Here is an 11738-nt window from a genome sequence, read left to right as displayed (position 1 = left end):
GGGACAGCAGGGCCCTGGGGGGGTCCCCGACCCTGTCCCCCAGCCCCACAGGGACCCCACAACCAGCACAGACACCCAGGGAGCGAGTCACAGGCAGATGCTCTTTACTGGGGGGAGACACAGGTTGGGGAGCAGCGGGACCAGCCCCAACCCCACCACAGCCCCCCCCACCCCGCAGCCTCTTGGGAACAGGGGCAGAGGCTTCAATCCCCTCCCCGGACAGGCCCGGCCTCGCCACCCCCTCCCGCAGCGAGGCGGGGAGAGGTTTCTCCTGCAAACAGCAGCAGGACGGCGGCCGGTGTCCCCACCATGGTGTCCCCACCACCACACCGAGCCCCCTCGAGGAGGGGAAAAAGGACAATGATCCAGGGAAATAAACCCCAGGGCCACGCCAGCCATGGGGTTCAGCTGTCGCTGTTGATGGCCGTGCTGTCCCCGTGCAGCAAACCCTCCCGTTCGGCTGCCTCGCCGCTCTCCTCCCCGTGCCGGGGCAGGCGGGCGAGCAGGGGCCGGTGCAGCCCGTTGTACAGAGCAGCCCCCGTCAGCAGCACCCCAAACCCCAAAATCTCCAGGCCATGGAAGGTCTCCCAGCCCACGGCCAAGCTGACGGCCCAGATGACGAGGGTCCGGAGACTGTCCAGCACCATGCGGGTGGTGGCACTGATCTCCTTGGTGACGCTGATGCCGGCGAAGTTGAAGAAGGCGATGCTGCTGATGTTCCCCAGCAGGGCCAGGGCGATGAGGGGCTGCTGGCCGATCTGGCAGAAAGCGTCGAGGGCGTCTTCCAGCGTCCGGCGAGGGTTCCCGCTGAAACTGCCCGCAGGGATGTAGTACATGGGCACCAGGAGCAGGGCCAGGATAAGGAAGCCGAAAAAACCTGGGGGGGGCGGGTGTCAAAAAATCATCAAATCACAGGATGGTTTGTGTTGAAGGGACCTTCCCAGCTCCCCCAGTGCCCCCCCTGCCATGAGCAGGGACATCTGCACCAGCTCAGGTTGCTCAGAGCCCCGTCCAGCCTGGCCTGGGACGTCTCCAGGGATGGTTCATCCACCACCTCTCTGGCCAACCTGGGCCAGGCTCTCACCACCCTCAACACAAACAATTTCTTCCTCATGTCTGACCTAAATCTCCCCTCCTTTAGTTTAAAACCACCACCCCTTGTTCTATCGCAACAGGCCCTGCTCAAAAGTCTGTCCCCATCTTTCTTCTTGGCCCCTTTTAAGTCCAGAAAGGCCGCACTAAGGTCTCCCTGGAGCTTCTCTTCTCCAGGTGAACCCCCCAACTCTCTCAGCCTGTCCTCCCAGCAGAGCTGTTCCAGCCTCGGATCATTTCTGGGGCTCCTCTGGCCCCTCTCCAGCAGCTCCATGTGTGTCCTGTGCTGAGGATCCCAGAGCTGGACCAGCACTGCAGCGAGGTCTCACCAGAGTGGAGCAGAGGGGCAGGATCCCCCCAAACCTGCTGCTCACGGGGCTGGGGACACAGCCCAGGACACGGGTGGTTTCTGGGCTGCCAGTGCACATGGCCGGGTCATGGCCAATGTCTCACCCCAGCACCCAACTCCTTCTCCTGGGGCTGTTCTCCATCCCTCCAGCCCCAGCCTGGACTGATAACGGGGGTTGTCCCGGATTTGCAGGATTTGACACCCCTCAGGTGCTCAGTCCCCCCCAAACCGATGTCACGACAGACCTTCAGTGCCAACAGCCCGCAGCGGGTGCACGTCATGCTTGTAGACAAACTTCTCCTCCAGCACCATCTGGATGGCGACGATCACCTGCGCCATGATGATGAGCAAGTCACCTGAGGGGAGAGAAGGATGGATGGGGGTGAGAGAGGGAAGGAGAGAGGGAAGGAAGGAAGGGGGAGAGAAGGAAAGATGGGAGGAGGGAAGGACGGATGGAGGGAAGGGGGAAAAAGAAAGACGGAGAAAAGGAAAAACAAAGGGGAAAGAAGATGGGGAAAAGGAAAGACGGGGGAGACAGGAGGGAAAGGGAAGGGGAAGGGGAACGGGAAGGTAGGAAGGAAAAGGGGAAGGGCGAGGGGAAGGGGAGGGAAGGAAAAGGGAAGGAGAAAGGAAGGGGAAGGGAAAGGCAAAAGGAAAGGAAAAAGGAAAAAGAAAGGGAAAGGGGACAGGGGAAAGGGGACAGGGGAAAGAGGACAGGGGAAAGGGGACAGGAAAAGAAAAAGGAAAGGACAGGGCACTGAGCCCCTGCCCACTGGCCAGGCAGCACCGCAGTGCCCTGCGGGGGTTATTTCCCCCCGTGACCATCCCTTTCCCCCTACATACCGGTGATCACCTCGCTGAGCTTGTGCCTCTGGCCGTGGGAGCTGTGCAGGTCCGCCAGCCCCACCACCACCAGCCCCACGATGGTGACCAGGATGCCCAACCACTGGCTCAGCTCTAGTTTGCGGCCCAGGAAGGCGACGGAGAGGAGCCCGGTGAAGATGATGACGGATCCTCGCAGCATCTGGAAGCTGGAGGCGCTGGTCATGTTCAAGGCTGCGCGGGGAGAGACAGACCCGTAAGTTGTGTGTGGTGCCGGAGCTGACCCAAGGCCACCGCTGGTCTCTGCTCCCAAGGAACAAGCGAAGGACGAGAGGAAACGGCCTCAGGTTGCGCCAGGGGAGGTTGAGGTTGGATGTGGGGAACAATTTCTTCCCCCAAGGGCTGTGGGGCATTGGAACAGGCTGCCCAGGGCAGTGCTGGAGTCATCATCCCTGGAGGGGCTGGACAGACGGAGATGAGGTTCTCAGGGACATGGGGCAGTGCCAGGGGTGGGGGAACAGCTGGACTTGATGATCTCGAGGGGCTTTTCCAACCAAAATGATTCTGTGATTCCATTAATTAAGAGCAGCGCGGTGATTAACTAGAGGAAGGGGCAGCAACGCTGTCTTCCCCGGCTCAGAGCTGGCACCAGAGAAGGTTCATGCCAAGACACAGCCCCACAGGAACCCCATGTCCCCCTCCATTAAAGAACACAACTTACTGAGTCCTGCCACAACTCATCGCACAGGTGAGAAGTGTTTGCTCAGACCCCTTTAGGGTCCTCCCCCAAAACTTAACGTACCATTGAGCCCCACAGCCCGACAGCCTCAGGGACAACCGAGAGGGGACAGAGGTGACGTCCCCACGTCCCCAGCACTTACCCACGTACATGATGCTGGTCCCAGTCATGTCGCAGAGGGCGGGGGGCAGGAAGAGCAGCGGGTTGAAGGGCTGTGCCAGGGCTGTGCTGGGCTCCGGCCTCCGCCGATCCCTCCACACCAGCAGGTAAAACACCCCCAGGCAGGAAAATTCACCCAGGAACATGCCCACGGCCTGTGGGAAAAGGAGGTGAGGAGGGGGCTGGTCCGGCCAGCGGGGCCATCGTGCCATGGCGGGGGCTCACCTGCAGGAAGGGGTGCTGGAAGCCGTGCTCCTCCGTCCCCCCGCAGCCGGGCGCGCTGAAGTTATCAGCCCATCTGTGAGACAGAGAGAATGGGGGTTAGAGCAGGGGGCTGTGGGGAGCCGGACGACACCCCAAAATCCAGCGCAGGGCTGTCACCTGGGCCAGTAGCTCCCTCAGGTGACAGATGTGGGGACAGGAGACAAAGATGCAGCCGCCCCGACCTGGCAGCAGCTCCTGGCCCGGCTCCCGGCCCTGAGTGACAGGCGGGGAAACGGACACCGCTGTGTTGCACAGCCCCGCAATCCGGTGTCCCCGTGTTGCACAGCCCCGCGATCCGGTGTCCCTGTGTCGCACAGCCCCGCGATCCGGTGTCCCCGTGTCGCACAGCCCCGCGATCCGGTGTCCCCACGCCCGTGTCACGCAGCCCTGTGACCCGTTGTCCCCAGGATCTGGCGTCCCGGTGCCCACGTTGCACAGCCCCACGATATGGTGTTCCCACACACGTGTCACGCAGCCCTGCGATCCTGTGTCCCCATGATCGGGTGTCCCTGTGACCCCATGTCCCCATGATCCAGTGTCCCTGTGACCCCGTGTCCCCATGATCCGGTGTCCCCGCGCCCGTCGCTGCCAGAGCCTGGGAGATCAGGACAGCGTGGTGGGGGTCACCCCCACCCCTTCCCTCCCCCCATGTCACCTTGAAGATTTGGGGGCTAAGGGACACAGGACACATAAAGGACACTGGATTGCAGGCTGGGGGGGGGCAGCAGCTCCCACTGCTCACACCCCCAGCCACGGTTTTGGGGCACAAACCCCCTCTTTTGGGTACACCAAGCAGCACAGAGGGATAAACACAGGCTGTCCTCACGGCCTGTTTTGGTGAGGATCTCCCCTCCCTAGGGACCCCAGCCCCTCGGTGACGGGCTGCCTGTCCCCAGCACACCCCCACGCAGCGCTGCACCCTGAGACAGGCACCCAGCTCCCCTCCGGATGCTTTTTTGCTGACGCCGAATGGCAGCTGTGCCGCAGACCTGCTGAGCTCGGGGAAACGGGGCAGCAGCAGCGGCTGGGACAATCCCCAGCCCGTCCTTCGTCACTTGGCGAGGGGCTTTTCAGCCAGGCCAGCAGGATTTTGGCGTGAGTCAGCCCCGGGTGACACAGCACAGCCCCGCTGCGGGTGTCGCAAGAGGTTTTGTCGGGCTGCACACCGGTCTCGTGAGCCAGCTGAGCACTCGGGGCCACCTCCCGGCTCTGCTCTGCCCCGCGGGGATGCTGTGCCTCAGTTTCCCCACCCAGGGACCTTGGTTTGCTGTGACACTGGCTGGAGCTTGGCCGCCGGGTGAAACCTCGCTGATGTGCAGGTGTCTGCCTGGCGGCACCTGGATGAGCCAGCCTGGCAGGTCTGCCCTGCCCGGGCAGCTCTCACCATCCTCATCCTCACTGCGAGGGCCCGGAGCAGCCTGGGGTGCTCTCCCAGGGAAGGGGCTCAGCCCAGCCCTGCCTGGCTTTTGGGGTGAGCTGCAGTGGGCGCAGCGAGCCTGGTTTTGGGGGGCACTCGCACGGCTCCTCCCCAGCACCCACGGCAGGAGACTTGCACCCCACGGCAGCACCCACAAGAGCCCCCAGCCCCCCTGGCCATGCACCCCCTTCCTCCGCCATCACCAGGAGCTGGACCCCAAGCAGCAGCACCCCCAGTCCCACGGGGCACCCCCAGCTCAGGCCTGACCCCCAGTCCCACGGCAAACCCCAGCCGGGGGGCACAGGGGGGCTCTGCCAACACAGCCTGACCACAGCCGGGCCTGGGGCCTCCGTGGGGCTGGGGGCGCCCAAGGGCCACTGTCCCCAAGGCCACACGCAGTGACCCGAAGCCCATCCCGGGGTGTGACACCCCCGGAGCCTGAGGGGGACCAACCCTGTGACGGAAAGAGGGGATGGAGGCCCGGAAGGCCGAGCTCAAACCCGCCGGGGGAAGCGCGGGGCCTGGGGGGGCCAGGCCGGCCTGAGCCCCGGGAGGGCCCCGGGCCCAAGCGGGGGTGCCCGGGGCCGCTGCGGGACCCCAGTCCCGGGGGTGCGGGACCCCCCCTCAGCCTCCAGGAGAACTCACTTGGCCGCCAGGGTGTTGATGGAGCCGGTGAGCAGCATGAGGGCGGCCAGGCCCAGCTGGTACCGGGACCAGGCCATGGCCCCGCCGCCGCCCGCCGCTCCCGCCCTGCACCGGGGCCGCCGCCACGGCCCCGCCCCGCCCGCATCGCCCCGCCCCCCGCCCCGCGGCCACGCCCCCCGACGGGGCAAACTCCGCTTCCGATTGGTCCCGCTCCGCCCCGCAGAGGCTAACCACGCCCACCGGGCTGTGTGACCCCGCCTCTCAACTCTGACCACGCCCACAGGGCGGTGTGACCCCGCCCCTCCGCTTCTAACCACGCCCACACGTACACATGGCCCCGCCTTCCCGGCCGTGCCGCGAGCGCTGCGCTCCCGGGGACCAGCCCCGGTGCTGCCGTGTCCCGGTGCTGCCGTGTCCCGGTGCTGCCCGTTCCGGTGCTCCCTGTGCTGCCGTGTCCCGGTGCTGCCGTGTCCCGGTGCTGCCGTGTCCCGGTGCTCCCTGTGCCGGTGCTCCCTGTGCCGCCCTTCCCGGTGCTGCCCTGTCCGGGTGCTGCCCGTCCCGGTGCTGCCGTGTCCCGGTGCTGCCGTGTCCCGGTGCTGCCCGTTCCGGTGCTCCCTGTGCCGGTGCTCCCTGTGCTGCCCTTCCCGGTGCTGCCCTGTCCGGGTGCTGCCCGTCCCGGTGCTGCCGTGTCCCGGTGCTGCCGTGTCCCGGTGCTGCCCGTTCCGGTGCTCCCTGTGCCGGTGCTCCCTGTGCTGCCCTTCCCGGTGCTGCCCTGTCCGGGTGCTGCCCGTCCTGGTGCTCGCTTGCCCGCTGTTGCCCGCCCCAGTGCCGCCCGTCCCGGTGCTGCCCTGTCCGGGTGCTGCCCGTCCCGGTGCCCCCGTGTCCCCGTCCCCGCACACCGCACTCCCCACGCTGCGGCCCTGTGGTCCCCCCGCCGCCGGTCCCCCTGGAGACATCCCGGTGTCCAGGTCCCTGCGCCCCGGTGCCCCTCTCCCCGGCTCGGTGTGCAGCGCCGCGGTCCCCGTGGGCCGTGTGTCCGGGCCCCCGTGTCGCGCGTGGCCCCGCCGCGGCGGTGCCGGCAGATGGCGCCGGCGGAGCAGGATCGGGCTCTCCCGGCCCCGGGGCTCGGGCCCCGCCGCCCGTCCCGGGCCAGGCAGGAGCGACCGACCCTTCACCCCGGCCGGGGTTACCTTCCCGCCTGCCTGCCTGGACTAACCCAGCCTGGGCTAAGCCTGCCCTGCGTGGACTAACCATGCCTGGACTAACCCAGCCTGGGCTAAGCCTGCCCTGCGTGGACTAACCATGCCTGGACTAACCCTGCCTGGGATAAGCCTGCCCTGCCTGGGCTAACCCTGCCCCAGCTAAGCCGTGTCTGGGATAATTCTGCCTCGACTAAACACTGCCTGGGCTAAGCCTGCCCAGACTAAACCTGCTCTGCATGGGCTAATCCTGCCCCAGCTAAACCCCATCTGGGCCAATCCTGTCTGGGCTAACCCTGACTGGGCTAAACCTTGTCTGGACTAACCCAGCCCTGCTCAGACTAACTTCGCCTCCACTAACCTTGCCCAGACTGAACTGCCTGGTCTAACCCTGCCCTTTCCGGACTAACCCTGGTTCAGCTAACTTTGCCCAGACTAACCATGCCTGAACTAACCCTGCTTGGTCTAACCCTTCCCAGGGTAAACCCTGGCTGGACTAACCCTACCTGGACTAACCTTCCCCAAGCTAAATCCTTCCTGGGCTACCCCTGCCCTGCCTGGACTAATCTTGCTTGGGCTGTCCATGCCTGGACTAACCCTGCTGGGCCCAGACTAAGCCTTGGCGGGGCTGGATGGGGCTGCCCCCAGGGGTTCAGGGCCCTCACTCATGGACGCAGCCCCCCTGCCTCCCTACACCCCCCAGGCTGGAGCTGGTTATTGGGGGGCACTTGCCCCCCCAGCCGCTTTGGGGGCCAATCCTGGACCTCAGGGTCTCACTGCCCACCCGTGGTCCCCAGCCTTGCAGTGCCCCGACCAAGGGGGGCGGGGGCCCCTCCACACCTGGCAACAACTCCGCTGCCGTCCCCCCCCCCCAGGCCTCCCCGTCAGCCGGAGATAAATTGTTTTTCCATCCCACGTCAGCCCTGGCGACGTGACCCAGGGAGGCGGCGGGGGGAGAAAAACCTGCTCCAAGGGCCCTCACCAAGGCCAAGGCCGTCTGCGCCATGGAGTTAACCCTTCCTGTGGCAGGGGGGACATGGAGGGGTGGGGGCCGGTGTGAGCATCTCCTCCTGCCCCGCTGCCCCCAGGGATGCTGCAGGGAAGGGACTGAAATGTGTCCCTGGGGAGGGATGGGATGGGGAGGGGAGTGAAATGTGTCCCTGGGGAGGGATGGGATAGGATGAGGAGGGGACTGAATGTGTCCCTGGGGAGAGATGGGATGGGGAGGGGACTGAAATGTGTCCCTGGGGAGGGATGGGATGGGGAGGGGAATGAAACCCAGCCCCGGGGAGGGATGTGATGGGGAAATATCACCCGACGAAAACACCGTGTGACAAGGTGGCTGCAGGTGGCTCGTGCCTGGAGGAGCACAACCCCGTGTCCGTGTGGGCACCGGGCACTGTGCCACCCCCCAGTGCCACCCGTGGGGGTGCTGTGGGCTGGGCAAGGATGGGACAGCTGGGGTTGGTCCCCCACGGCCACCCATGCTGGTCACCTCCTCCAGCCCCAGGACGGGTGAGTGTCCCAAGGACACACGGTGAGCAGTGGCAGAGCATGACGCACAACACGCGCACGTGTGACATCACACCATCACCCCAGGGTGACATCATGCCACAGAGGATGACCTGATGCCACCCATGGAGATGCCACTGGCTGCAGCGGGTTCCCTCCACCTCCTGGGTCACCCTGGTGTCCCCATCACCAGCTCAGGGTCCCCAAGGAGGTGCCGCAGCCGCATTCAGGTGGGTGCATCACTCCTCCCCAGCACCTCTCTCCAAATTTAGACCAGTGAAGGGACAGTTTGGGGAGAGGGAGTGGTGATGCCCAGCACGACCCCATCCCCAGGGTCCCCACACAGGTGCCATCAGCATCCGAAGGCCCCCGGTGTAGGACAATAGGGATGTTGGGGCCATGCGTGGGTTGGGGTGGGAAGAAGATTCAGTGACAAATAGAAAGTTTTCTTCCCCTCAACAGCATCTGCTGGAGTTTTTCTTTGGGTGTAATGAGCTGGGATGGGAAAACAGAAACATTAAATATGTGTGGTGGTTTTGGTTTTTTTTTTTTCTTTTTTAATGAAACCCCTGTTTACTGAAAATGGCTTTAGAAACCAAAGCAGCATGAGTTTGCATATTTCTTCTTCTTTTTTTCCCCCTATTTTCTCCATTCTCTACCTGCTTCCCACCCCCTAATTGCCCCCTTTTCAGCCAGACTAGCAGCCTTCACTCCCCAACCCTTTCTCCTCCTCTTCCTCGCAGCTTGGAGGAGGCAGCAGGATGAGTCCCGGCTGCGCTGCTTAATCCTGGGGAGGAATTTTAAGTTGCTCCATGGGACTGTAAACATTTGGGCTACAGCCGGCAAGAAAAATTTAAATGCTTTGAGAGGGAGAGAAAAAAAAAATCCCCCAGGATGAGGCAGTGGGGTTGGTTGGCTCAAGGGCTCCTAAACCCCCTGGGGGTGTCACCAGCGGCTCCTCCGCAGGGGACATGGCTCAGCCCCCGCCATGGGGTGTCCCAGCTCCCACCCCAGCCCCTGCCCGTGACAGGGACCTGCTGGGCAGCCCTGGTCTGGATGGACCAGCCCCTGCAGGTCCCCGTGGCTCTCCTGGGGATGTCCTGGCTTTCCACTTTGGGCTGGGGGACCTGCTGGAGGTGGCCGAGTGTTTTGTCCACTGGGAAGATCGTGACTCCATCCTCTTCCTCCATCAGGTATTTGTAGCCATGGTGAGGCCCCCCTGAGCCTCCTCTGCTCCCCAGCTCCCTCAGCCTTTCCTCCTAGGAGACATGCTCCAGTCCCTTCATTATCTTCATGGTCTTCCCTTGGACTCTCTCTAGTCTGCCCGTGTCTTTAATAAACTGGGAAGCCCAGCACTGGCCCCAGGGGTGGCCTTACTGGTGCTGAGCAGAGAAGAAGGATCCTCCAGATACCCTCAGCCTTCCTTGCAGCATGTTGTTGGCTCATGGTCAACCTGGTGTCCACCAGCATCCCCAGGTCCTCTTGTGCCCAGGTCCTTTCCCGTTGGGTGGTCACTGCTCTAGGGGATTGTTGCTCCCCAGGGACAGGACTTTGACCTTCTCATTGTTAAACTCCATGAGTTTCCTCTGACCATTTCTCCATCCTCTCCAGGTCCCTCTGGCATCTTCATCCTCTCCAAGTCCCTCTGGTATCTCCACCACTCCCAGCCCAGTGTCACCAGCAGCCTCCCAGTCCTCTAACACATCCCCATGGGTGCACCCTGGGGATAAGCTGCTCTCTCCATTGGCTGCTGCCAGGACACATTTGCTCTTTGTAGGCTTAGCTTTACCAGATTAAACTCTGGCCTGGGTTTGGATGGAGAGGGTTTTACCCACTTGAAGGCAGGATAGCAGCCTAGAGCTCTGCTGGTGGCCCCAGCCATGCAGATGGCATGTCCCTGTCCATCCTCTTTACACTGAGGGTGGTGAGAGCCTGGCCCAGGCTGGCCAGAGAGGTGGTGGCTGAACCATCCCTGGAGACATCCCAGGCCAGGCTGGACGGGGCTCTGAGCAACCTGAGCTGGTGCAGATGTCCCTGCTCATGGCAGGGGGGCACTGGGGGAGCTTTAATGTCCTTTCAACCCAAACCATCCTGTGATTTGATGATTCTATGATTCTGGTGTGATGTCTCCACCAGTGATGCCCAAATCCCCTTGGAAGTTTGGACCCAGATGCCCAATTGCCACTTGAAGTACTTTCAGCTCTCCCTCCTGTCTGTGCCTCAGTTCCCCAGACAGCTCAGACAGGGGGGCTCAGCCCTGTCCCCCCTGGGTCACAACTGCTCGCAGTCATTGGGTGCTTCTTGCATGGAGCAGAGAAAGTCTCCATCCCCACGGCACGGAGCGAAGGCTGCAGAGATGCCACTATGGGCATGAGCAGGTAGGACACAGCTCTGCTGGGTTTTGGGGGCTCCTTGGGTGGGAAAAGCACTGCAGGACCCCCCTCCCTCCTTGGGGGGTGATGGTGGGATGGGAGGGGCAGCCCAAGGTCCTTTACCTGCTGAGCCCACCGAAGGATGCTGCAGCCAAAGCTCAAGGCTGAATTGTTCCTCCTTTCCTTTCCTTCCTTTCCTTTCCTTCTTTCCTTTCCTTTTTCCTTTTCTTCCTTTCCTTTCCTTTCTTTCCTTCCTTCCTTTCCTTTCCTTTCTTTTCCTTTCCTTTTCCTTTCCTTTCCTTTCCTTTCCTTTCCTTTCCTTTCCTTTCCTTTCTTCCTTTCCTTCCGTTTCCTTCCTTCCTTTCCTTTCCTTCTTTCCTTTCCGTTCCTTTCCGCACCTTTCCGCACCTTTCCGCACCTTTCGCACCTTTCCGCACCTTTCCATACCTTTCCCTTCCGCACCTTTCCTTTCCTTTCTTTCCTTTCCTTTCCTTTCCTTTCCTTTCCTTTCCTTTCCTTTCCTTTCCTTTCCTTTCCTTTCCTTTCCTTTCCTTTCCTTCCGCACCTTTCCGCACCTTTCCTTTCCGCACCTTTCCTTTCTGCTCCTTTCCTTTCCTTTCCTTTCTTTCCTTTCCTTTCCTTTTCCTTCCTTTCCTTTCCTTTCCTTTCCTTTCCTTTTTCCTTTCCGCACCTTTCCTTTCCGCACCTTTCCTTTCCGCACCTTTCCTTTCCTTTCCGCACCTTTCCTTTCCTTTCCTTTCCTTTCCTTTCCTTTCCTTTCCTTTCCTTTCCTTTCCTTTCCTTTCCTTTCCTTTCCTTTCCTTTCCTTTCCTTTCCTTTCCTTTCCTTTCCGCACCTTTCCTTTCCGCACCTTTCCTTTCCTTTCCTTTCCTTTCCTTTCCTTTCCTTTCCTTTCCTTTCCTTTCCTTTCCTTTCCTTTCCTTTCCTTTCCTTTCCTTTCCTTTCCGCACCTTTCCTTTCCTTTCCTTTCCTTTCCTTTCCTTTCCGCACCTTTCCGCACCTTTCCGCACTTTCCGCACCTTTCCTTTCTTTCCTTTCCTTTCCTTTCCTTTCTTTCCTTTCCTTTCCTTTCCTTTCCTTTCCTTTCCTTTCCTTTCCTTTCCTTTCCTTTCCTTCCTTTCCGCACCTTTCCTTTCCGGCACCTTTC

General features: G+C 61.9%; 1 protein-coding gene across 1 annotated transcript; it reads right to left on the bottom strand.

Moving 5' to 3' along the window:
- Positions 1–185: 185 nt before the first annotated feature.
- On the bottom strand, positions 186–5588 carry SLC35F6 (solute carrier family 35 member F6). Its single transcript, XM_065632037.1, has 6 exons — positions 5488–5588; positions 3387–3459; positions 3145–3316; positions 2285–2497; positions 1687–1797; positions 186–877 (listed from the first exon to the last, which is right to left on the bottom strand). Exons 1-6 carry the CDS (start codon positions 5562–5564, stop codon positions 405–407), a joined length of 1119 nt encoding a protein of 372 aa, XP_065488109.1. The 5' UTR covers positions 5565–5588; the 3' UTR covers positions 186–404.
- Between the last annotated feature and the right edge of the window lie 6150 nt (positions 5589–11738).

Source organism: Caloenas nicobarica, chromosome 3 (assembly GCF_036013445.1).
Source record: "Caloenas nicobarica isolate bCalNic1 chromosome 3, bCalNic1.hap1, whole genome shotgun sequence".
NCBI classification, from domain to species: Eukaryota; Metazoa; Chordata; class Aves; order Columbiformes; family Columbidae; genus Caloenas; species Caloenas nicobarica.
This window is presented reverse-complemented; position numbering and strand designations above follow the sequence as displayed.